Source organism: Pan paniscus, chromosome 16 (assembly GCF_029289425.2).
Source record: "Pan paniscus chromosome 16, NHGRI_mPanPan1-v2.0_pri, whole genome shotgun sequence".
Taxonomy (NCBI): domain Eukaryota; kingdom Metazoa; phylum Chordata; class Mammalia; order Primates; family Hominidae; genus Pan; species Pan paniscus.
In genome coordinates this window covers 4,989,614-5,016,040 of record NC_073265.2, presented here as the reverse complement: position 1 = coordinate 5,016,040, position 26,427 = coordinate 4,989,614, and the positions used below count along the sequence as shown (strand labels likewise).

The 26,427-nt window shown below is 40.7% G+C and overlaps 1 protein-coding gene across 27 annotated transcripts in view; it reads left to right on the top strand.

Moving 5' to 3' along the window:
* Positions 1–23,718: 23,718 nt before the first annotated feature.
* Positions 23,719–26,427, top strand: part of LOC117978353 (tektin-1-like) — a 107,485-nt gene continuing 104,776 nt past the window's right edge. For 5 of the 27 annotated variants that reach the window (XR_010110009.1, XR_010110007.1, XR_010110002.1 and 2 more), the window contains exon 1: positions 24,115–25,079. Coding sequence is in view for 3 of the 27 variants with exons in the window: in XM_063596972.1 (XP_063453042.1) it covers positions 24,345–24,356; positions 25,130–25,217 (100 nt within the window). In the remaining 24 variants the exon portion in view is untranslated. Of the gene's footprint in view, positions 25,080–25,129; positions 25,218–26,296; positions 26,403–26,427 lie in introns of those variants that run through there. The other 22 variants (XR_010110022.1, XR_010110004.1, XR_010110023.1 and 19 more) reach the window with 15 other exon arrangements.

Here is a 26,427-nt window from a genome sequence, read left to right as displayed (position 1 = left end):
GACTGGCTTGCTGTTAATAAATACGTGGGTAAATCTCTGTTCAGGGCTCTGCTCTGAAGGCTGTAAGACGCCCCCCCCCCCCGATTTCCCACTTCACACCTCTATATTTCTGTGTGTGTGTCTTTAATTCCTCTAGTGCTGCTGGGTTAGGGTCTCTCCCACCGACCTGGTCTCAGCAAGTGGTGCCCATTCATGGGGGCTCGAATACAGGTCAAAGGATCGCTGGAGCAACGATTGGAGAATGTGGAACTAGCTGGAGGACACCCGAGTACTCTTAAAGCAATCCCCGTGGTGAGTAAGAAGGGGAGCTCGGAAGCATCAGGGTAGCAGTAGGACAAGTGTGGGCTGTTGTTCGTTCTACCTTGGAACTTTTCCACACTGATGATGAGGAGGAAGGAGAGTATAACAAAGTAACAGTAGAGGTTACAGACCAGGTTTATTTGTCACCTAAAACTAAAGCAGAAAAGGAGGGAGAGGTTCATCCCTATCCTTCTGCACACCCTCATTATTATTTTGAAGAAAATGACCCTCCAGATCTTTCTTTTCTGGAGGACACTGGGTAAAAAGTAGTTGCCCTGGTGACTGTTCGAGCAGCGCCTTGAGCGACTGCTCTTAGTTCAATTCAGGCAGGAATACAGCAAGCTAGACAAAAGTGGGATTTAGAGGCTTGGCAGTTCCCTGTTTGAATACACCCCCCAGATCAACAGGGAAATATGATAGCTACATTTGAGCCTTTTTCTTTTAAATTACTCAAAAAAATTAAACAAGCTATAAATCAGTATGGACCAGGTTCTTCTTTTGAAATGGGACTGTTAAAGAATGTTGCTGTTTCCAGTCGGATGATTCCTACTGACTGGGACACTTTTACTCTAGCTTGTCTAACTCCTGCTCAGTTCTTACAATTTAAAACTTAGTGGGCAGATGAAGCTTCCATTCAGGCTGCTCGCAATGCCTGGGCCCAACCTCAAATTAATATAACTGCAGACCAACTTTTGGGGGTTGGTGGCTGGGCTGGTTTACATGCACAAGTGGTCATGCAGGATGATGCCATAGAGCAGCTTAGAGGAGTGTGCATTAGAGCTTGGAAAAAATCACTTCATGTGGAGAACAATACCCTTCCTTTAGTGCTATAAAACAGGGACCAAGAGAACCATATGTGGATTTTATAGCTTGGTTACAGGAGTCTCTTAAAAAGATGATTGCAGATTTGGCTGCTTAGGATATAGTGTTGCAGTTATTGGTTTTGACAATGCTAATCCTTATTGCAAGGCTGCTCTGCGACCTATCAGATGGAAAGCACATTTAGTTGATTATAACAAGGCCTGTGATGATATCAGAGATAATCTACATAAAGCTACTTTGTTGGTACTGGCGATGGCAGGACTGAGAGTGGATAAAGGAAATACTCTATTTCCTGGAGCTTGTTTTAACTGTGGGAAACATGGTCATACTAAAAAGAATGTAAAAAAAAAAATCACCGAGTCAGGCCACCAGATAGGGGAAAAAACAAAACTGCTGATCCTGAAATATGTCCCAAATGTAAAAAAGGAAAACTTTGGGCTAATCAGTGTCACTCTAAGTTTGATAAAGAAGGGAACCCGATTTTGGGAAACTCCCTGAGGGGCCCATCCCAGGCCCTGTTCTAAACCAGGGCATTTCCAGCTCAGGCCATTCCCTCACCCCCATACGTTATCTGTCCCCCACCACAGCCCATAGTGCTGCAGTAGATTTATGCTGCACAAAAGCTGTGAGCCTTCTGCCTGGGGAACCCCCGCAAAAGGTCCCAACAGGAGTCTGTGGACCGTTGCCAGCAGGGACAATGGGATTACTTTTAGGAAGGTCTAGTTTAAGTTTAAAAGGGGTACAAATACACACTGGAGTCATTGATTCAGATTACAATGAGGAAATTCAAATTGTGATATTTAGTTCCGTTCCCTGGAAAGCACAGCCAGGAGTGCGCATAGCACAGCTCCTGAGTGAGCAGTATGTGGGAACGGGAAAAAGTGAAATTAAATGAACTGGAGGATTTGGAAGCACAAATAAAAAAGGCAAGGCAGCTTATTGGGTAAATCAAATTACTGATAAACATCCTACCTGTGAAATAACTATCCAGGGAAAGAACTTTAAAGGTTTGGTAGATACTATTTTTTTTTTTTTTTGGTAGGAGTGGACATTTCAATTATTTCTCTACAGCACTGGCCATCCATGTGGCCAATTCAGCTCACTCAATTTAACACGGTGGAAACTGCTAAAGCTCCAGAAGTGTATCAAAGTAGCTATACTTTGCATTGTGAAGGGCCCGATGGACAACCTGGGACTCTTCAACCAATTGCAACTTCTGTACCTATAAATTTATGGGGGAGAGATTTATTATGACAATGGGGAGCACAAGTTCTAATTCCACAACAATTATACAGCCCTCAAAGTCAAGATATGATGCACGAAATGGGGCATGTCCCTGGTATAGGAGTAGAAAAAAAATTGCAAGATTTGAAAGAACTGCTTCAAACGGAAAGACAAAGTTCCTGCCAAAGATAAGGATACCATTTTTGATGGTGGCCATAGTTAAGCCTCCAGAACATATACCTTTAAAATGGTTAACAGATAAGCCAATTTGGATAGAATAATGGCTGTTAAGCAAAGAGAAACTGGATGCTTTAGAGAAATTAGTTACTGAACAATTAGAAAATGGGCACATAGCTCCAAGATTTTCCCCTTGGAATTCTCCAGTTTTCATAATTAAGAAAAAATCAGGTAAATGGAGAATGTTAACTGACTTAAGAGCCATCAATTCAGTTATACAACCAATGGAAATATAACAGCCAGGATTGCCTTCTCCTACTATAATTCCAAAAAATTGGCCTTTAATAGTCACAGATTTAAAAGACTGTTTCTTTACTACCCTTTTAGCTGAGCAAGACTGTGAACGGTTTGCATTTACAATTCCTGCAGTAAACAACCTGCAGCCTGCTAAGCGTTTTCGTTGTTTCACAGATGGGTCTAGTAATGGTAAAGCTTCTTATTCTGGATCAAAAGGTAAAGTTTTCCAGACACCCTATACTTCAGCTCAAAAAACGGAGCTTGTAGCTGTAATTGAGGTGTTGACTGCTTTTGATATGCCTGTTAATGTGATTTCTGATTCTTCATACATGGGTCATTCCACACAGTTAATTGAAAATGCTCAGTTAAGATTTCATACAGATGAACAACTGATAATAAAAACAAAAAAGGGGGAGAAACAGGGATTACGGGATAGCCCATACACAATTGAATCTTGCATTATTAACTTTCAAATTTTTGAGCCTGCCCAAAGGCCAGATGTTACCAGCAGCTGAACAGCATCTACAGAAACCAGCTGCAAAGACAGAAGCAGAACAACTGGTTTGGTGGAGAGATCCAATAACAAAAACTTGGGAAATAGGTAAAATTATAACTTGGCATAGAGGTTATGCTTGTGTTTCTCCAGGACCGAATCAACAACTGATTTAGATACCATCAAGACACCTGAAATTTTATCATGAGCCAGATGCTGAGGAAGAGATAAAAAGCACAACCATCATTGAAATTAGAGCTTCTGGCTGGGTGCGGTGGCTCACGCCTGTAATCCCAGCACTCTGGGATGCCGAGGTGGGCGCATCACAAGGTCAGGAGATCGAGACCATCCTGGCTAACACGGTGAAACCCCGTCTCTACTAAAAATACAAAAAATTAGCTGGGTGAGGTGGCGGGCGCCTATAGTCCCAGCTACTCAGGAGGCTGAGGCAGGAGAATGGCGTGAACCCGGGAGGCAAAACTTCAGGTTTTGCCAAGAATGACACTGTAAATGTAACAAAGCTTCTGTGCTTGTTAGTGAACACCAAATCAGCTACTCTCCTGTAATCGGAGATCAGGATGAAATGAAAAGAACAAGCAGGCCGGGCGCAGTGGCTCATGACTGTAATGCCAACACTTTGAGAGGCTTAGGTGTGCGGATCACCCGAGGTTGGGAGTTCAAGAGCAGCCTGACCAACATGGAGAAACCCCATCTCTACTAAAAGTGCAAAATGAGCTGGGCGTGGTGGCACAAGCCTGTAATCCCAACTTGGAAGGCTGAGGCAGGATAAGTGCTTAAACCTGAGAGGCGGAGGTTGTGGTGAGGCAATATTGCACCACTGCACTCCAGCCTGGGCAACAAGAGTGAAACCCCATCTCAAAAAATAAAAATAAAAAATAAAAAATGACCCCCAACCTTGTCTAGACTGTGGGGTTTCAGTTTCACCCCAGGGGGGTCCTGGTTGGGGTTAGAACCCTGAATCTGGTTTGAGTTCATATCCTAAAGAATAAAGGGAATAAAGGCTGTAGCCACTGAGCTACTCAATCTGGTCTGGTTCTGGCTTTTGTGTGTCTGTCTGTATTTTTGGTCTAAATATTTGGCCCAACAGAGGTTAAAGGCTTTGATGTTCTCAGCAAAAGCCTTGTGAGAGCTCTAGTTTATCTGTGTGCTCAACTGGAACAAACAGACTCCATAAACTAGAAAAACCTAAAGAAAATGGCACGCGTGAAAAAATGAGAGCCAACTCCTGTTTCTTGTTCTGTCCACCTCCCTCTCTCACTCCTCCTTCTGCCTTTGCTGTGGTCCCTTGGTGTTTCTGTCTTTCTGGGGACCTGAGATTCAGTGTAGGAGTGAAGTCCATGATTTTAAAGCCTTCATGTCTCTGCTTTTTAACTCTGCCTGCTTTGCTGAGCTCTTATAATGAGAAATAAACCATTCACAACAGAAACAACAAGGCATCAGAAAACCAACTTCAGGCAGCGCTCCGGCAACTACCTCCCTAGAGGGGAAGGGCCTACTAAAGGAGATTTCATCTTGAAAAGGCCAAAATGAGAAGCTTTAACCTTAAGCTTGCTAGGTTTTCTGGGACTCAAGCTGACTATATATTATGGACCATTCTAGCCACACACACACACACACACACACACACACACACACACACACACACACTTTTTTGAGACAGAGTCTTGCTCTGTTGCCCATGCTGGAGTGCAGTGGTGTGATCTTGGCTCACTGCAACTTCCACTTCCCAGGTTCGAGCAATTCTCCTGTCTCAGCCTCCTGAGTAGCTGCGATTGCAGGTGTGCGCCACCATACCCGGCTAATTTTTGTGGTTTTAGTAGAGATGAGGTTTCACCATGTTGGCCAGGCTGGTCTCAAACTCCTGATCTCAAGTGATCCACTGGCCTTGGTCTCCTAAACTGCTGGGATTACAGGCATGAGCCACTCTGCCCAGCCTATACACACACACACACACACACACACACACACACACACACATATATATATATACTTTTTTTCTTTTTCTTTTTGACACAGTGTCTTGCTCTGTTGCCCAGGATGGAGTATGGTGGTACAATCGTGGCTCACTGCAACCTCCGCCTCCCAGGTTTGAGCGATTATCCTGCCTCAGCCTCCTGAATAGTTGGGACTGCAGGTGCACACCACCACACCCAGTTAATTTTTGTATTTTCAGTAGAGATGGGGTTTTGTCACGTTGGCCAGGCTGGTCTCAAACCCCTGGCCTCAAGTGATCCACCTGCCTCAGCCTCCCATAGTGTTGGGATTACACGCACACTTTAAACCTGATGGCCAAATTACATGAAAGAAAATTCAGAACTCAAATAGTTACTATTTTTAAAAACCCTAAAACGAAAAATTCTCAGTTCTTTTGCCTATCTATTTTTTTCCCTGCCTACTTTGAATCTGCTGATTTGTCTACTGGTGTTGAGATAAGGCTTACTGTCTGTGGTGTTACCAATTCAAGGTTACTTGTCTGAAGAAAAACAAAAGAATGAAACAATTCTTTATTTTTTTTCTCTTTTTGAGACAAGGTCTCACTCTGTTCCCCAGACTGGAGTGCAGTAGTGGGATCATAGCTCACTGTTATCTCAACCTCCCAGGCTCAAGCAATCCTCCTGCTTCATCCTCTCTAGTAGCTGGGACAATAGGCATGCACTACCATGCCTGGCAATTTTTTATCTTATTCTTAGTAGAGACTGGGTCTCACTATGTTGCCCAGGCTGGTCTCAAACTCCTGAGCTCAAGTGATCCTCTTGCCTCAGCCTCTCAAAGTGCTGGGATACAGGCATGAACCACTGTGCCCAGATAAAAGAGAGTTCTTTTATAAATACAAATAATTTAAAAAGTATTGATAAAATAAAAATAGAAATGTCTTCAGAATTGTCAGCATACATTTTTGACTGTGTTTTATATTTACATTTGCTAGATATTTTAAGGTGCTAGGGTTTGGCATGAAGGTTATAAAACTATAAGCACAGGAAAAAAAGAATATTTGTTTATGTGATTTTTTAAATACATAAGACCAATTTAATACGGTTTGTTGAACAAAAATAATGGAATTTTCTGTGTTATTGGTAAAATACCCATGTATTTAACTTTGAAGTCCTCACTTACGTGAACACCTGATATTCACAGGCTATAACATGGTTAACAAGAAGAAAACCTAGAAATGATGACTAGCTTTGTCTAATACCTCAGTTCTCACAAATACTCTAGATAAACTGTCAAAAATAAGTAAATGTAAATGGATAAATGTCTATACAAGACATCTTAATGTATTTTTGAAATTTTTTTGAGACAGTGTCTCTGTCTGTCACCCAGGCTGAAGTGCAGTGGCATGATCACAGCTCACTGCAACCTTGAACTCCTGCGCTCAAGGGATCCTCCCAACTCAGCCTCCCAAGTAGCTGTTAATTACAGGTATGCACCACCATGGTCAGCTAACTTTTATTTTTTTTTTGTAGAGTCAGCATCTCACTATTTTGCTCAGGCTGGTCTCATGATACTCCTGCCTTGGCCTCCTAAAGTGTTGGGATTACAGGTATGAGCCACCATGCCCAGCCTATTTTTGAAATTTTAGTTATGTTAAATTAAATAATAGGTATTCATTAAATATCTGGGTTATTTCCAATTTAAAACTTATGTTTTAGCCCAGGCACTGTGGCTCATGCCTGTAATCCCTGCACTTTGGGAGGCCAAGGCGGGCGGCTCACCCGAGGTCAGGAGCTCAATAGTGAAACCCCATCTCTACTAAAAAATACAAAAAATTAGCCAGGTGTAGTGATGGGTTCCTGTAATCCCAGCTACTTGGGAGGCTGAGGCAGGAGAATTGCCTGAACCTGGGGGACGGAGGTTGCAGTGAGATGAGATCACACCATTGCACTCCAGCCTGGGCAACAAGAGTGAAAATCCATCTTAAAAAATATGTTTTAGGAACACATAATTCTAAATTATAAAATTATTCTCATATGTAAGATACTGCTATATGACAATTCAAGATTTCTTGCTTCCTAGGTTTTTTATTAAAATAAGGGTTACTAAGTGTTAATATCTTGGTAGATATATGTGATTAAGACTACTAGATACAAGAGAAACAATTCTGTATGCAAAATATATACCGGTTTTTGTTTCAGAAAAAGTAAATTCGCTTAGAGATTTTTAAGGATTATTTTAAATTGAAGGAATAAAAAAGATAGATAAAACTAAATGTGTATAAAAAGTTGGGAAAGATGAAAAAATTATACAAGGTTATTAAAAGTTTATGTAAATCTTACATCGAGGTCAAAACTGATTGAGATCAGATAGATTGTTTATAAAGTTTATTTAAATTAGCTGTAATATTAAAAACATAGTGATAAAAAACTAAAAATTTTGGTTAAAACAACAAGATTTTCTTAAGGTATTTATTTGCTCATAATAAGAGGTAATAAATATTGACTTTTAATCCTGAAATCTGTTACTATAAAAACTTTTCAGATTTGTATATCAGAAGTTCAACTTTTCCTGTACTTTCATGTTACACATGACTCACAGATCACGTCATTGTCTCCTGTTCCTTCTTAAGAAGGAATAAAAGGCTTCGGTTTCCTGCTTGGCTGCGATGATAACTCCTTCAGGTTTTTCATCAGGTCTAATTTTGTACTCTTGGCTTTTAAATATGTCTTAATTACTTCATGTAACCAGGAAACTTCCATGCTATCATTGTGAGCTATGGATCCCCACTGCTCTATGCTCTGGTTTTCCTGTTTACATTCCTCTGTAATATTATGCTCACTCATGATCCTGGACACACTCTTTCTATGTCTAATTAAATTCAAGTCTCCTTATCATCGGAATTGACTTCCAAGTGATTTAAATTAGCTCCCTGTAAGAAGACACAGTTATGCCACAGGAGTTTTACCCTTTAAATGACTGGCCTGTAATAAAGATTTTAGGTTTTATCAAGATAATCCATGTGTTGCCTTTATTTTTTTTTAATTACTTGGGAAAACTGAGGGTTTTCAGTTTTCACGTCCATGTAACCTTCTATGTTGCTTTTGATGTCTTTTGGTTGTCATGCTAATTAAATGAATGACTGTTACTTAAAAATGACATGTGGCTGTGTGCAGCGGCTCATGTCTGTAATTCCAGCCCTTTGGGAGGCCAAGGTGGGTGGATCACTTGAGCCCAGGAGTTCAAGTCCAGCCTGGGCAAAATGGCAAAACCCCATCTCTACTAAAAATACAAAAGCTAGCTAGGTGTGGTAGCACGTGCTCATAGTCCTGGCTACTTGGGAGACTAAGGTGGAGGATCACCTGAGCCTGGGAGGTTGAGGCTGCATTGAGCCATGATTTCACCACTGCACTCCAGCCTGGGCAACAGGGTGAGACCCTGTCTCAAAAAAATAATAAAATAAAAAACAATAAACTGTCATTCTGTTTTGGTCAAATGTTTTCAATCTTTTTACATCTTTGCTAAAACTTAGTTGATAACATTGTATGGGAAGCATTGCCAAAAGATAAGTCTAAATCTTCTTTTTTTTTTCTCTGAGACAGAATCTTGCTTTGTCACCCAGGCTGGACTGCAGTGGCGTGATCTAGGTTCACTGGAACCTCTGCCCCAAGGTTCAAGCGATTCTCCTGCCTCAACCTCCCAAGTAGCTGGGACTACAGACACATGCCACCACGCCCAGCTAATTTTGTATTTTTAGTAGAGACAAGATTTCTCCATGTTGGCCAGGCTGGTGTCGAAGTCCTGACCTCTGATGATCTGTCGAACTTGGCCCCCCAAAGTGTTGGGATTACAGGCATGAGCCACTGTGCCTGGTCTAAATCTTCTTTTGGTTACATTTATAGGTATATTATTAATATAAATATTTTAAATGTTATATAAATTATAAAAATCTAATATGGTATCAGTCATAATTTTGATGATGTTAAATATTCTCTAAAGTTGTATATGTATAGATATATTATTAATATAAATATTCTAAAGATTATATAAAATTTGTGGAAGTCTGATGGATCTGATGTGTTGCCGTCAGTCATGATTCTGGCTGTTATCTTAAAATGCTACATATAATAGAAATAACTAAATTTTCTCTCCAGTTGAGAACTTCCACTGGATTTTAACCAAAGGATATTCTAAGTTTTTGTCATCCACGGTGATTGTTTAAAGTTCTTCTCTAAAACCCTTTACAGGCCGGGCACGCTGCTGGAGGCTGTGCAGGGTACGGTGCTGGGCATGGTGCAGGGCATGGTGGCTCACGCGTGTAAAAATCCCAGCACTTTGCAAGGCCGAGGTGGGTGAATTGCTTGAACTCAGAAGTTTGAAAGCATCCTGGGCAACATGGTAAAACCCTGTCTCTACAAAAATACAGAAATTAGCCAGCATGATGGTGCATGCCTATGGTCCCAGCTACTTTGGAGGCTGAGGTAGGAGGATGGCTTGAGTTTAGGAGGGAGAGATTGCGGTGAGCCAAGATCATGCCACTGCACTCCATCCTGAGTGATAGAGCCAGACAATGTCTCAAAAAAAAAAAAAAAAAGCCTTTACAATCAGCTATCATCTAAATTACTTTTAATGGAAAGGACTCTGACAAGTTCTCTTAAAGATGGTTTCAGATAACTTTGGGGATCATACCATTGGACTAGGAAAATCTTCCAGGACTCTAAAAAGCTGAATGAGAACTTCTAATTGAAATCAAGCAAAACACAAAAAACTGAATGAGAATTGCTATTTGAAATCAAGCAGAACAAGATTTAGTTACATGGGACTGAACTTATAAAAGAAGGAAAAGATTTTATTCATGGCCCTTCCATTGGAAACATTGTTGATTCTCTTTATGTTTTGTTTTCCAAAGTCAAGAATTTTTTTTCTTTTCAGCTATTTTTAACTTACCATACATTAGATAAACTACATTGTGAACAAAAATTTGAGCCATTTATCTGTCTCTCTAACTGATTTCTCCAGAATTCAGAAGCCATTCGTGAGCATTCCTAAATTATGGCAATATAATTATTTGCATAATTTCAATAAGAATCTATTTTTGGTAACAGGATTCAATTGGAGACACTGTTTGTTTTATGAAGGCTTTAACTCGAACGGCAGATACAACCAGACCACTTTAAGGAATTGAGGTTGACTTTATAGCACCAATACAAAGCCCCTTAGAATGACTGGCTTGGTGTCCTGTCTACAAGGGTCCTTTAGAAAGTTGCTGTCCTTGTGGTAAGAAGCAAAGAATGTCACTTTCTGATGGGCCCAGGAACCTCAAGTTATTTGGGGACCTTGAGAAGAGAGGACTACACCCATTCATAAAAGTATTACAGGAGAGCTGGCAAGATGTCTGAATAGGAACAGCTCCGGCCTGCAGCACCCAATGAGATCAACACAGAAGGCAGGTGGTTCATGCATTTCCAACAGCTGCCACTGGTGATACCCATGCAAACAGGGTCTGGAGGGGATCTCCAGCAAACTCGAGCAAACCTGCAGCAGAGGGACCTGACTGTTAGAAGGAAAACTAACATACAGAAAGGAATAGTATCAACATCACCAACATCAAAGAGCAAAGGTAGATAAATCCACAAAGATGGGGAGAAACCAGTGCAAAAAGGCTGAAAACTCCAAAACCCAGAATGCCTCTTCTCCTCCAGAAGATCACAACTCCCCACCAGCAAGGGAACAAAACTGGACAGACAATGAGTTTGATGAATTGACAGAAGTAGGCTTCAGAAGGCGGGTAATAACAAACTCCTCCGAGCTAAAGGAGCATGTTCTAACCCAATGCAAGGAAGCTAAGAGCCTGAAAAAAAAGGTAGGACGAATTGTTAACTAGAATAACCGGTTTAGAGGAGAATATAAATGACCTGATGGAGCTGAAAAACCCAGCACAAGAACTTCATGAAGCATACCCAAGTATCAATAGCTGAATCAATCAAGCAGGAGAAAGGATATCAGAGATTGAAGATCAACTCAATGAAATAAAGCAAGAAGACAAGATTAGAGGAAAAAGAGTGAAAGAAATGAACAAAGCCTCCAAGAAATAGAGGACTATGTTAAAAGATTGAATCTATGTTTGATTCGTGTACCTGAAAGTGACAGAGAGAATGGAACCAAGTTGGAAAACACTCTCAAGTATATTATCCAGGAGAACTTCCCCAACCTAGCAAGACAGGCCAACATTCAAATTCAGGAAATACAGAGAACACCACTAAGATACTCCTCAAGAAGAGCAACCCCAAGACACAAAATCATAAGATTCAGCAAGGTTGAAATGAAGGAAAAAAATATAAAGGGCAGCCAGAGAGAAAGGTTGAGTTACCCACAAAGGGAAGCCCATCAGACTAACAGTGGATCTCTTCGCAGAAAGCCTACAAGCCAGAAGACAGTGGGAGCCAATATACAACATTCCTAAAGAAAAGAATTTTCAAGCCAGAATTTCATATCCAGCCAAACTAAGCTTCATAATTGAAGGAGAGATAAAATCCTTTACAAGCAAATGCTGAGAGATATTGTCACCACCAGGCCTGCCTTACAAGAGCTTCTGAAGGAAGCACTAAACACGGAAAGGAACAACTGGTAACAGCCACTGCAAAAACATACCAAATTATAAAGACCATTGACACTATGAAAAAATTGCATCAACTAATGAGCAAAATAACCAGCTAGTATCATAATGACAGGATCAAATTCATACATAACAATATAAACCTTAAATGTAAATGAGCTAAATGCCCCCAATTGAAAGACACAGACTGGCAAATTGGATAAAGAGTCAAGACCCATCAATGTGCTGTACTCAGGAGACCCATCTCATACACATAGGCTCAAAATAAAGGGATGGAGGAACATTTACCAAGCAAGTGGAAAGCAACAAAAGGCAGGGGTTGCAATCGTAGCTTCTGATAAAACAGATCTTAAGCCAGCAAAGATCAAAAGAGACAAAGAATGGCGTTACATTATGGTAAAGGGATCAATGCAACAAGAAGAGCTAACTATCCTAGACATATATGCACCCAATACAGGAGCACTCAGATTCATAAAGCAAGTTCTTAAAAACCTACAAAGAGACTTAGACTCCCACACAATAATAGTGGGAGACTTTAACACTCCACTGTCAATATTAGATCAATGAGACAGAAAATTAACAATAATATCCAGGACTTGAACTCAGTTCTGGACCAAGTGGACCTAAAAGATATCTACAGAGCTCTCCACCCCAAATCAACAGAATATACCTTATTCTCAGCACCACATTGCACTTATTCTAAAATTGACCACCTAATTGGAAGTAAAACTCTCCTCAGGAAATGCAAAAGAAATGAAATCATAACAAACAGTCTCTCAGACCACAATGCATTCAAATTAGTATGCAGGATTAAGAAACTCACTCAAAACCTCACAACTACATGGGAACTGGGTGACCTGCTCCTGAATGACTACTGGGTAAATAACGAAATGAAGGCAGAAATAAAGATGTTCTTCAAAACCAATGAAAACAAAGTCACAACGTCCCAGAATCTCTGGGACACATTTAAAGCAGTGTGTAGAGGGAAATTTATAGCACTAAATGTCCACAAGAGAAAGCAGGAAAGATCTAAAATTGACACCTTAACATCAAAATTAAAAGAACTAGAGAAGCAAGAACAAACAAATTCAAAAGCTAACAGGAGACAAGACACAAATAAGATCAGAGCAGAATTGAAGGAGATAGAGACACGAAAAACCCTTCAAAAAATCAATGAATCCAGGAGCTGGTTTTTTGAAAAGATCAACAAAACAGACCACTAGCCAGACTAATAAAGAAGAAAAGAGAGAAGAATCAAATAGATGCAATAAAACATGATTAAGGGGATATCACCACTGATCCCACAGAAATACAAATTATCATCAGAGAATACTACCAAGACTAAACCGGGAAGAAGTGAAATTCCTGAATAGACCAATAACAAGTTCTGAAATTGAGGCATTAATTATAGCCTACCAACCAAAAAAATTCCAGGACAAGACGGATTCACAGCCGAATTCTATGAGAGGTACAAAGAGGAGCTGGTACCATTCCTTCTGAAACTATTCCAAACAATAGAAAAAGAGAGAATCCTCCCTAACTCATTTTATGAGGTCAGCATCACCTTGATACCAAAACCTCACAGGGACACACAAAAAAAGAAAATTTTAGGCCAATATCCCTGATGAACATCGATGCAGAAATCCTGGATAAAATACTGGAAAACTGAATCCAGCAGCACATCAAAAAGCTTGTCCACCATGATCAAGTCGGCTTCACCCCTGGGATGCAAGGATGGTTCAACATATGCAAATCAATAAATGTAATCCATCACATAAAGGGAACCAATGACAAAAACTGCATGATTAGCTCAATAGATGCAGAAAGGGCCTTTGACAAAATTCAACAGCCCTTCATGCTAAAAACTCTCAATAAACTGGTATTGATGGAACATATCTCAAAATAGTAAGTGCTATTTATGACAAGCCCACAGCCAATAACATACTGAATGTGCAAAAACTGGAAGCATTCCCTTTGAAAATCAGCACAAGACAAGGATACCCTCTCTCACTACTCCTATTCAACATAGTATTGGAAGTTCTGGCCAGGACAATCAGGCAAGAGAAAGAAATAAAGGGTATTCAATTAGGAAAAGAGGAAGTCAAATGGTCTCTGTTTGCAGATGACATGATTGTATATTTAGAAAACCCCATCATCTCAGCCCAAAATCTCCTTAAGCTGATAAGCAACTTCAGCAAAGTTTCAGGATACAAAATCAATGTGTAAAAATCACAAGCATTCCTATACAGCAATAACAGACAAACAGAGGACCAAACTGTGAGTGAACTCCCATTCACCATTGCTAAAAAAAGAATGAAATACCTAGGAATACAACTTACAAGGATGTGAAGGACCTCTTCAAGGAGAACTGCAAACCACTCCTCAAGGAAATAAGAGAGGACACAAACAAATGGAAAATCATTCCATGCTCATAGATAGGAAGAATCAGTATCGTGAAAGTGGCCATACTGCCCAAAGTAATTTATAGATTCACTGCTATCCCCATTAAACTGCCAATGACTTTCTCCACGGAATTGGAAAAATATACTTTAAATTTCATATGGAATCAAAAAAGAGCCCGAATAGCCAAGACAATCCTAACCAAAAAGAACAAAGCTGGAAGCATCATGGTACCTGACTTCAAAGTATACTACAAGCTATGGTAACCAAAACAGCATGGTACTGGTACCAAAACAAATATATAGATCAAAGGAACAGAACAGAGGCCTCAGAAATAACACCACACATCTACAACCATCTGATCTTTGACAAATCTCAGAAAAACAATCACTGGGGAAAGGATTCCCTATTTAATAAATGGTGTTGGGAAAACTGGCTAGCCATAGGCAGAAAGCTGAAACTGGATCCCTTCATTACACCTTATACAAAAATTAACTCAAAATGGGTTAAAGACTTAAACATAAGACCTAAAGCCATAAAAACCATAGAGGAAAACCTAGGCAATACCATTCCGGACATAGGCATGGGCAAAGACTTCATGACTAAAACACCAAAAACAAAGGCAACAAAAGCCAAAATTGACAAATGGGACCTAATTAAACTAAAGAGCTTCTGGACAGAAAAAGAAACTATCAGAGTGAACGGGCAACCTACAAAATGGGAGAAAACTTTTGCAATCTATCTATCCATCTGAAAAAGGGCTAATATCCAGAATCTACAAAGAACTTAAACAAATTTACAAGATAAAACAACCCCATTGAAAAGTGGGTGAAGGATGTGAACAGACACTTCTCAAAAGAGGACAATTATGCAACCAACAAACTTATGAAAAAAAAGCTCATCATTACTAGTCATTAGAGAAATGCAAATCAAAACCACAATGAGATACCATCTCATGCCAGTTAGAATGGCGATCATTAAAGAGACAGGAAACAACAAATACTGGAGAGGGTGTGGAGAAATAGGAATGCTTTTACACTGTTGGTGGGAGTGTAAATTAGTTCAACCATTGTGGAAGACAGTGTGGCTATTCCTCAAGGATCTAGAACTAGAAATACCATTTGGTCCAGCAATCCCATTACTAGGTATATACCCAAAGGATTATAAGTCATTCTACTATAAAGACACATGCACATGTATGTTTATTGCAGGACTGTTCACAATAACAAAGACTTGGAACCAACCCAAATGCCCATCAATGATAGACTGAATAAAGAAAATGTGGTACATATACACCATGGAATACTATGCAGCCATAAAAAAGGATGAGTTCATGTCCTTTGCAGGGACATGGAAGAAGCTGGAAACCATCATTCTCGGCAAACTAACACAAGAACAGAAAACCAAACACCACATGTTCTCACTCATAAGTGGGAGTTGAACAATGAGAACACATGGACACAGGGAGGGGAACATCACACACTGGGGCCTGTTGGGGGGTGGGGGAAGGGGGAGGAATAGCATTAGGAGAAATGCCTAATATACGTAATGGGTTGATGGGTGCAGCAAACCACCACAGAATATATATACCTATGTAACAAACCTGCACTTTCTGCACATGTACCCCAGAACTTAAAGTATAATTTTAAAAAGTAGGTTAAAAAAGTATTACAGACACAGTCTGATGCAAATCTTTGACTTGGCTAGCTTCAAGGCTCTTAAAAGTCTAAGATTCCTTATTAAAAATTTCCAACAAAGCCAATTTTAAGAAGCCTATATTGCCAATAAATATTCTTGCTGCCCTTTATGGAAATAATCAGGCCAGGTATGATAAGACTAAAACTCATTTTGCATACAAAATTGGTCCTACTATGATTTGTCTTTGATAAAATGATGGACTAGAGAGAAAATTTATGTTCCAAAAGAAAACTATGACATATGCTATTAGATTCCAACCCTGATCATTGTTTTAGAGTTTTTATTATTTGTCTATAATTTGGGCTGAATCCTGAATTATTTCCTGGCTCCAAGTGTTCCCTAGTGAATCTGAATATAATATATTTTTAAAAACTTGTTTTATCCTGTCAGGAATGAGATGTATTTTTGAAGGACTACTTAAACTAGCAATTACAATTCGATTATTATGATTATAGAATCTCGGGATTTCTCTTCCTTCTTGTCAAGGTCTTTACCTGATGTTTGTCTCATTAAAAAAAAAAAAAAAGAGACGGATTACACTCTACTCAAGACTGAAGACATGTACTTTAACCTGTCTCTGTTACCAGTAAACCAAAGCCTTAATTTTCAGATTCTGTCAGGGACCCTGTGTGGTCCCTGGATCAACCACCCATAGGCTTATGAATGTGTTGACCGCTGGCATATGAGAAATAATTGTCTATTAGGTTATGTGACTCTTCCTCTTTCTATTTATAACTCCAATGTTTCTGAACACTGAAGTAGTTCATGGAAATTACTTTCCAGGATTAGACAAACCATACCTGCAAACCAAGGATGTGAATTTTGGCCAATGTTTGGCAGAAGTCACTTGCAATGGTGGGGAGTAACCTCTCGTGAACGTATAATTAGAAATCTGTCAACCACTCTAGGTAAATTAGCGAATGAACTAGCTGAAGCCATAGCTACCAAACAAAGATCTTTAGACTCTTTAGCCAGGATAGTCATGGATGACGGAATAACTTTAGGCTGCATAGTGGTGAAACACGGAGAAATTCATATGGCAGCTAGCTAACACATTATGTTGTGTTTAGATCCACGTATCTTCTGAAGTTGAAACAAATGTAAAAAAATAAGACAATATGAGAATTAATTATGACAAATCCCAGGGATGAGGCTGAAAGAGCTGTAACACAAACAGGGCTGATTCATGCCCCTTGCTTGCCACATTGTGGGCAAAGAGAAGGAAACAAGAGCTGTGACCCTTTGGGAAGCCCAGACCTGGGAGCTCCCCGAGCCAGGGCTGTGATTCCCTCTTTGGGGCCCTGTGGTTCCTGGTATCTCCAAGCTTCCGGGTGCCACTGTGTTCCCAGTGTGCCAGCTGTGGAAGCTGCTTGCGGTGCCCGTGGTCCAGCCACAGACTTGTGGAGAGCTGGCACCCATGTTGGCACCTGGAGCTACCTGCCCCACTGCAGCAGCCAGGAAGTCTGACTGCACAGTGACCAGACCCCAAGCTCGCTCACACACCCCTTGCCACTCCGCGCAGTCTCCCTTGGCAAACATGGGATCCAACCTGGTAGCATGAGCTGAGCACAGCCTGCCAGGCTGAGTGGGCGGGGCCCAAGCAAAACTCAGGTAAAGGTGCCACCAGCCATAGAGGTTTCTGTCCAGAAAAGTGACACTCCAAAGATCCCGTAACACCGCTACTCTTCCCAGCCTCTGGAAACTCTCAGTCTACCCTCCATCTTGATGAGTTCAATTGTTTTAATTTTTAGCTCCCACAAATGTGTGAGAACATGCAAAGTCTTTCTGTGCCTGGCTCATTGTACTTAACATAATGTTCCCTAGTTCCATCCACGTTGTTGCAAGTGACAGAATCTTATTCTTTTTCATGGCCGAAGAGTACTCCATTGTGTACATGTACCACATTTTCTTTATCCCTTCATCTGTTGATGCACACTTAGGTTGCTTCCAAATCTTGGCTATTATGAATAGTGCTGAAATAAATATGGGAATGCAGATATCTCTTTCATATACTAATTTTCCCTCCCTTGGGTATATACCCAGCAGTGGGATTGCTGGATCATATGATAGTTCTATTTTTAATTTTTTGAGGGACCTCCATATTGTTCTCCATAGTGAATGTACTAATTTACATTCCCACCAACAGAGTAAGAGGGTTCTCTTTTCCCTACATTCTTGCAAGCATTTGTTATTGCCTGTCTTTGCATAAAAGCCATTTTAATGGGGGTAAGATGATATCTTATTGAAGTTTTGATTTGAATTTCTCTGATGATCTGTGATATTGAGCATCTTTTCATATACCTATTTGACATTTATATATCTTCTTTTTTGTTTTTGCTCATTTTTTGAGACAGGGTCTCACTCTGTCACCCAGGCTGGAGTGCAGTGGTATAATGATGGCTTACTGTAGTTATGACTACCAGGGTTCAAGCAGTCCCCCCACCTCAGCCTCCTGAGTAGCTGGGACCACAGGCATGCATCACCATGCCCAGGTAGGTTTTAAAATTATTTGCTATGTTTTTCAGGTTGGTCTTGAACTCCTGGGCTCAAGTGGTCCAACTGTCTTGGCTCCCCAAAATGCTGGAATTACAGGTGTGAGCCACTGTGCCTGACCTGCGTGCCTTCTTTTGAGAAATGTCTGTTCAGATTTTTTGCCCATTTAAATAATTGGATTATTAGTTTTTTTCTTATAGAGTTGTTTGAACTGCTTATATATTCTGGTTGTTAATCCCTTGTCAGATATATAGTTTGCAAATATTTTCTTCCATTCTGTGGATTGTCTTTTCACTTTGTCCATTGTTTTCTTTACTATGCAGAAACTTTTGAACTTCATGTGATACCATTTGTTCATTTTTGCTTTGGTTGCCTGAGCTTTTGGAGTATTACTGAAGAAATCTGTGCCCACGACAATTTCCTGGAGAGTTTCCCTAATGTTTTCTTTCAGTAGTTTCTTGTCCTTGATTTAAGTCTTTAACCCATTTGGATTTGATTTTTGTATATAGCACAAGAGAGGGTTCTAGTTTAATTATTCTGCCAATGACTTTGGGAGGCTGAGGTGGGCAGATCATGAGGGCAGGATATCAAGAACATCCTGGCTAACACGGTGAAACTCCGTCTCTACTAAAAATGCAAAAAAAAAAAAAAAATAGCTGGGCGTGGTGGGGGCACTTGTACTCCCAGCTACTTGGGAGGCTGAGGAGGAGAATGGTGTGAACCCGGAAGGTGGAGCTTGCAGTGAGCCCAGATCGCGCCACTGCACTGCAGCCTGAGCAACAGAGCTAGACTCCATCTCAAAAAAAAAAAAAAAATTCTGCCAATGAATATCTAGTTTTCCCAGCACAATTTGGTGAAGAGACTGTCCTCTCCCCCATGTATATTCTTGGCACCTTCATTGAAAATGAGTTAGTTGTAAATGTAAGGATTTATTTCTGGGTTCTCTATTCTGTTCCATTGGTCTATGTGTCTGTTTTATGCCAGTACCATGCTGTTTAGCTTACAATTGCTCTGTAGTATAATTTAACGTCAGGTGATGTGATTCTTCCAGTTTTGTTCTTTTTGCTACGGATGGCTTTGGGTATTCTGGGTCTTTTATGATTTCATATAAATTTTAGGATTTTTTTTCTGTTTCTGGGAAGAATGTTATTAGTATTTCAATAGGGATTGCATTGGATCTGTAGGTTGCTTTGTGAAGTATGTGTATTTTAACAATATTTACTCTTCCAATCAATGAACATGGACTATCTTTCCATTTTTTTGGTGTCTTCTTTAATTTTTTTGCATTTGTGTTCTATAGTTTTCATCGTAGAGATCTTTCACTTCTTTTGTTACATTTATTCCTAGATATTTTATTTTATTTGTAGCTATTGTAAATGGGATTACGTTCTTGATTTTCTTCTTTAGATTGTTCAGTTTTGGCATTTAGAAATGTTACTGATTTTTGTATTTTGATTTTGTATCGTGTGACTCTGAATTTGTTGATCGATTCTGATAGTTTTTTGGTGGAGTTCTTAGGTTTTTCCAAATATAAGATCAAATCACCTGCAAACAAGAAAACAATAATAATTTTACTTCTTTCAATTTGGATGCCCTTTACTGTTTTTCAATTTTCTTGATTGCTCTAGCTAGGACTTCCAGTACTATGTTGAGTAAGATTGTTGGAAGTGGACATTCTTGCCTTGTTCCAGATCTTAGAAGAAAGGATTTCAGGTTATCTCTGTTCAGGATGATACTGGCTGAGGGTCTGTTGTGTATGGTTTTTATTGTGTTGTGGTATGTTCCTTCTAAATCTAGTTTTTTTTTGGGGTTTCTTTTTATCACAGGGATGTTGGATTTTATTAAATGCTTTTCAGCATCAATTGAAATTACCATATGGTTTTTGTCCTTCATTCTGTTGATATGATGTGTCACATTGATTGATTTGCATATGTTGAACCATGTTGGCATCCTTGGGATGAATCCCACTTAGACATGATGAATGGTCTTTTTCATAGAATGATTTTGGAAATACTACAGACTTCTCTGTTTTTTGGAATAGTTTGAGTAGGATTGATAGTAATTCTTCCTTCAATGTTTGGTAAAATTAATCAGTGAAGCCATTGGATCCAGGCTTTTCTTTGCTAGGAGATGTTTTATTATGGGTTCAATCTCATTTATCCAGTTCTTCTAGGTTTGTGGTTTGGTTGCGTTTTTTTGTTTTTTTTGTTTTTGTTTTTTTGTTTTTTTTTTTTTGAGATGGAGTCTTGTTCTGTCACCCAGGATGGAGCTTGGTACAATCTAAGCTCACTGCAACTTCTGCCTCCCAGGTTCAAGCGATTCTCCTGCCTCAGCCTCTGGAGTAGCTGGGAGTACAGGTGCACGCCACCATGCCTGGCTAATTTTTGTATTTTTAGTAGAGATTGGGTTTCACCATGTTGGCCTGGCTGTTCTTGAACTCCTGATCTCAGGTGATCACCTGCTTTGGCTTCCCAAAGTGTTGGGATTACAGGCATGAGCCATGGTGCCTGGCCATTACTTGCAGGTTTTTCAATTTATTGGAATATAGTTGGTCATAATAGTTTCTAATGATTACTTGAATTTCTGCAGTATCAGTTGCAGTGTCTCCTTTTTAATCTCTGGTTTTATGTATTTGAGTCTTCTCTCTTTTCTCTTAGTCTGGCTAAATGTTTGTTGATTTTGTTGATCTTTTAAAAAAATATTAACTTTTCATTTCATTGATATTTTATATTTTTAAATTTCAATTTCATTTATTTCTGCTCTGATATTTGTTATGTTTCCTTCTACTAATTTTGGTTTTGGTTTGCTCTTGCTTTTCTAACTATTTAAGATGCATTATTAGGTTGTTTATTTGAAGTTTTTCTACTTTTTTTGATGTAGGTGCTTTTTGCTATAAACTTACTCCTTAGTACTGTTTTTACTGTATCCCATAGGTTTGTTTTTTGTTTTTTTGTTTTTGTTTTTTTTTTGGAGACGGAGTCTCTCTCTGTTGCCCAGGCTGGAGTGCAGTGGTGCAATCTTGGCTTACTACAAGCTCTGCCTTCTGGGTTCATGCCATTCTCCCGCCTCAGCCGAGTAGCTGGGACTACAGGTGCCCGCCACCATGCCCGGCTAATTTTTGTTTTTTGTATTTTTAGTAGAGACGGGGTTTCACCGTGTTAGCCAGGATGGTCTCGATCTCCTGACCTCGTGATCCACCCGCCTCGGCCTCCCAAAGTGCTGGGATTACAGGCATGAGCCACCGCGCCTGGCCTGTATCCCATAGGTTTTGGTTTGACTTTAAAGTTTTTCTCTTCTCAAAAACTCAGTGTCATGGTACTGGCTTCTAGTGCTTTGGGCAGTGAGACCCTTTTACTTGATAACAGTGGTGGCTGGGACAACTTGGCAACGTAAATAAATAAACGGCATCTAGATTGAAAAGGAAGAAGTACATTTATCTTTATGTACAGATGACATGATCTTGCATTTAGAAAATCATAAGAAATTTACTAAAAAGTGTTAGGACTCATGAACAAATTTAGGAATGTAACACTATATAAGATTGGTATACAAAAATAACTGTATTTCTTTACCAAGAAATCAAGAATCCAAAAATGGAATTACAGAAATAAATCTTGTTACAATAGAATTAAAGCTGGGGTAACTTTAACATAAGAAGCTTAAACTTGAACACTAAAAACTACAATACATGGTTAGTGTTGGAAACACCCAGGTACCATCCCTGAGCCTTCTCTCCTTGGCTCTGAGGACTTTACCTTCACGGGGTGAGGAAAGGGTTTGCATTCTTGGCTTTTACTTTATAGTAGGTGGGTTCGGGGTGAGGTATCTGCAAGTCAAATGAGTATTACAATCTCTACTTTTATGTATAGGAGACTGGGGCCGACAAAGAGAGGGAATGACAATCCATATCCTGGAAGGCGAATTGTCAGGCACTGATTTCCCCTATGTAACCCCTGCCAATCATCGTGTATTTAAAGGATCCCCAGATACCTTACCAATAGGTGTTCAAGAGAGAGGCCTGTAATCTAGGCGTCTGAGAAAGCAAGGCTAGAGATTCCAATATTGGAGACAACAGGGCTCTGGGAAGATTAAGGTTGTGTTTTCTGGATCTGCAGAATAGAGTCACTGAGGAGCAATTGCAAGTTCAGAGGAGATGAAAGAACAAGTCAGGGCATGCTTAGGAAAAGAGAAAACCAGGGATAGGTTTTAAGCAAGAGTCACACTGAGGAAGGGCAGGTTCTTGGCGTCGCTCAGGATGGAATCCAAAAGCAAGCCTGTGGTGGAATAAAGCAGCTCTATGGAGGCATTGGCGGTGTTACAGCCCTGCGTCCGCTCCTGCAGGGCAGGGAGCCCTCCGTGGGTTGTGCTCCCAGAGTAGCAGCCTAGGGGTGGCTTGTAGTCATTTTTATAATTCACTTTTAATGACATGCTAATTAAGGGGCGGGTTACTCAGAAATAGCTAGAAATGGGCAGTAACTTCCAGCTGTTTCCATGGCAAGGGGTGGGGACTTCCTGTGCTGCCATGGCACTGGCAAACTGTCACGGCTCTGGTGGGAGCATCTTCTGGTGATCTGAGGCATGAAGTGCTTTCGCTGCCTCTCCCAGTTTCCTCTGTGCCTCTTACCTGAAAGCCCTTCACACCCCCATCTACCCACCTACAAAGTTCACTGCCCTTTCACCCCACACCCGTTTCACACACACTCCCACATCAATCCCAAGCATTCAAGCTGGCAATTTCCCTGTTAGGAACCTCGGTGGTAGCCGGAGCTCTGAAAAACCCCTAGGCAGAACTCCTTGCCTAGTTTGTGGCAGAAGTCAGGGAAGGAAAGGCAAAGTTCAGGTATTTCGCACAATAAATAAAGATAGGTAGATTTGATTGATGGATGGATGGATGAAACGTGGGAGTTTATGGGCAAATGTTCATCAGACACTGGAAGTGTAAGTTGTCACAAAGATTATGGAGTGCACTTGTTTTATGACCCTGTTATTTTATCCTAGTATATACACTAGAGCATTTTTTTCTAACTGTGTAAATTGAAAGCTCACAAATTAGTTTAGTGAGAGAAAAGATAACAGATTGGAAGAGAATTACCATATTCATTAGTTGTGTTTTTAAAAATTTAAAGTAAAATAGAGACATGAGTTTTTTCATGCTTTCGAATGCATCTATAAAAAATAGACTTGAGGGCTGGGTACGGTGGCTCACGCCTGTAATCCCAGCACTTTGGGAGGCCGAGGAGGGCAGATCACGAGGTCAGGAGTTCGAGACCAGCCTGACCAACATGGAGAAAACCCGTCTCTACTAAAAATACAAAAATTAGGCGAGTGTGGTGGCGCCCGCCTGTAATCCCAGATACTCAGGAGGCTGAGGCAGGAGAATCTCTTGAACCTGGGAGGCAGAGTTTGCAGTGAGCCAAGATCGCACCATTGCATTCCAGCCTGGGTGACAGAGCGAGACTCCATCTCAAAAAATAAAAGTTACTCATTAACAGCATAGACCAATTGGTTTCTATTGGAATTTCTCCATTATTTTCACAATGTCCCAGGCTGTGAAACCAGGATTTAATAACGAACCAGAATGCCACATCTGTGTCACGTGGGTAGGGACCAGTCCTGGTCCATTAAGTCCGGGTCTCCAGGTAACTGGACTCACTGCTGGGCAAAACAGAATGTCCGGCGTGCGTTCCTAACAGGGGACAGCAGAGCCTCATAGGAAATGTAGTGTCACCTTCCAATGATGTTACCATCAAGGACCTTGGGAACCAGCTTTTCTCTCTGCGCATGCGCCGCCCCGCCCACTTCGCCATTTTCCTCCGGAAGTGCGGATCCCAGCGGCGGTCCTGTAGCTGAGCAGGCCTGGGGCTTGGTTCTATGTCCCTGTGGGTCGGTGTGAGGGCGAAGAGGAACCTGTGGGCCTCGGGGGATCCCAGGGGGCCAGACCAGTGTTCCCCATTTGTGGGGGCAGACGCGTGGGCGCATCGCGGGCAGGAGGGGCCTGACGTGCATTTGCGGGCCGTGGACCCTGGCGGGGGCTGGGAGAACAGGCGTGGGGTCCCAGCAGTGAAGCGGGTTCCAGAGGCGCAGGAGTGGGTAGGCGAGGCTGGTGGCCCTGGGCCCGGAGTCTGCAGGCCGCGCTCCTGTCCTGCCGCTGAGGGACCCGGTTACCAACCCGCATGTCACTCTGTTTGCCCATGTGTCCCGGTGCTAACACACAGTTCTCGGGAGACGTTCCCCATTCCCAGAGGAGTAGTGCGAAACGCGTGTGCCTCTCGTCTTAAGCTGGGCGTTTGTATTAGTTGAGTTTCCCGGTGTCTATTTAGCAAGTGAAGTTTCTGGTTCCCTCCTTCACTGTGTGACCTGCCTAGTCCTCCTGGATTGCATTTATGGAAGTTTATACAAGACCTAGTTTCCATGGAGGAACTCACTGCTTCCGCGAGGGAGATGGGGTACTGGATGATGGTCTTCAGCCTTAAGGGTACTTCAGTCTTAACTGTGTGTTATAAAGTTTGAAAGGGAGGGTTCCCTATGAATAAGAAGCGCACTTGAAAGAACAGCCCTCTGGTCTAACCTCTCACTGGTGCTTCAGAGGAGGATAAAAGGTCACAGGTGAAGATCCCAGTTTTCCTCGCTCAGGAAATATTAATTCTACTCCCTAGAATGCACAAGATTTGCAAAGACTAGGTGATAGTGGAAGATTTGGAAGAACTTTCAGAAGGTTGAGGTGCATTCGGCTGAGAAGAACAGGCAAGGACCTAGGAAATATTCCTTATTTGAAGGGGCCTGAAAGTGTGGCCTGGGGTGCAGGAGTGACCTGTCATACTTGAAAAGATTGAAATACTCTCCAAATACAGTCCATTTCCTTCAACCTTAGCTTGTAGTTTCCAGTGTCTGAGATATATTAAACCTAGTCCATCACCAAATTTAGGATAGATTGTGAAGTTCTATTGATTGCATTTCATTTGTAATTTAAGACTTTCTCCCCCTACATAATTTCGTTAAAAACATATTGAATTCTATTCACTTAGGTGTAACAGTTAATATTTGCTGTTTAAGGAACTAATTAAACCTTACTGGCTTATAAAAAACAACCACCATTTTATTTGTTTGAAGTTCTGTGGATCTGCATTTTGGTGTGGTGGGTTCAGCTGGGTAGTTGATATGTTTGTGTTGCCTGGATCACAAAACAGGCCTTAGTCACCTGGTGCCTTGACTGAGCCTGGTTGGTTTAAGATGGTTTCCTTCACAATCTGGAGGTTTGTGGTGACTCTTGGCTAGGCCCTGTGTCTCCAACAGGGTAGTTCCAGACCTCTTCACAATATGACTGTGTCCAAAAAGGCAAGAACCAATGGATATTTGCATGACATTTTCCATTGTCCATTCACTGGACAAGTCAGATGGAAAAGCCCAATTTATTGTCAGAGCATAATATGAGGGCTTGGATACAGGGAAAGGTGTTATTGGGAAACATGAGTAGAATGGTGTACTGCAGGAAATACATATTATGTACATTTTAAAAAACGTAGGCCAAAATTGCTGGGTTGCAAGATGCACTTTCCATGATGTTCAGGTATAGAAAAGCAAGATGTACTGTCATGGGAATACTCATATGAAGTTATTTGTGGAATCCACATATTAATAGGAAAATAGTTAATACAGCCCAGTATATTTCTATAACATTTATTTTAGTGAACTTATAATGTTTCTTTGTATTAAATTGTTAGATTATATCTTTAGATAATATTGTTACTAAATTAGTAGGTAATACATATTTTTATTCAAAAATAAATTGTGCATCTAATGTCTACCAATTAATGTACTTGCAGATGTATCTTATCTTAACTTGAGTCTTTGCTGCCCCTAATGAGGTGTGAAGGACTCTTCTCCCATGGGGAAGTTTTTCTTTTTCAGGAGGGAGGAGGGCTTTTCCAGGTAATGTGTCTAGAGTGTTGGGCAG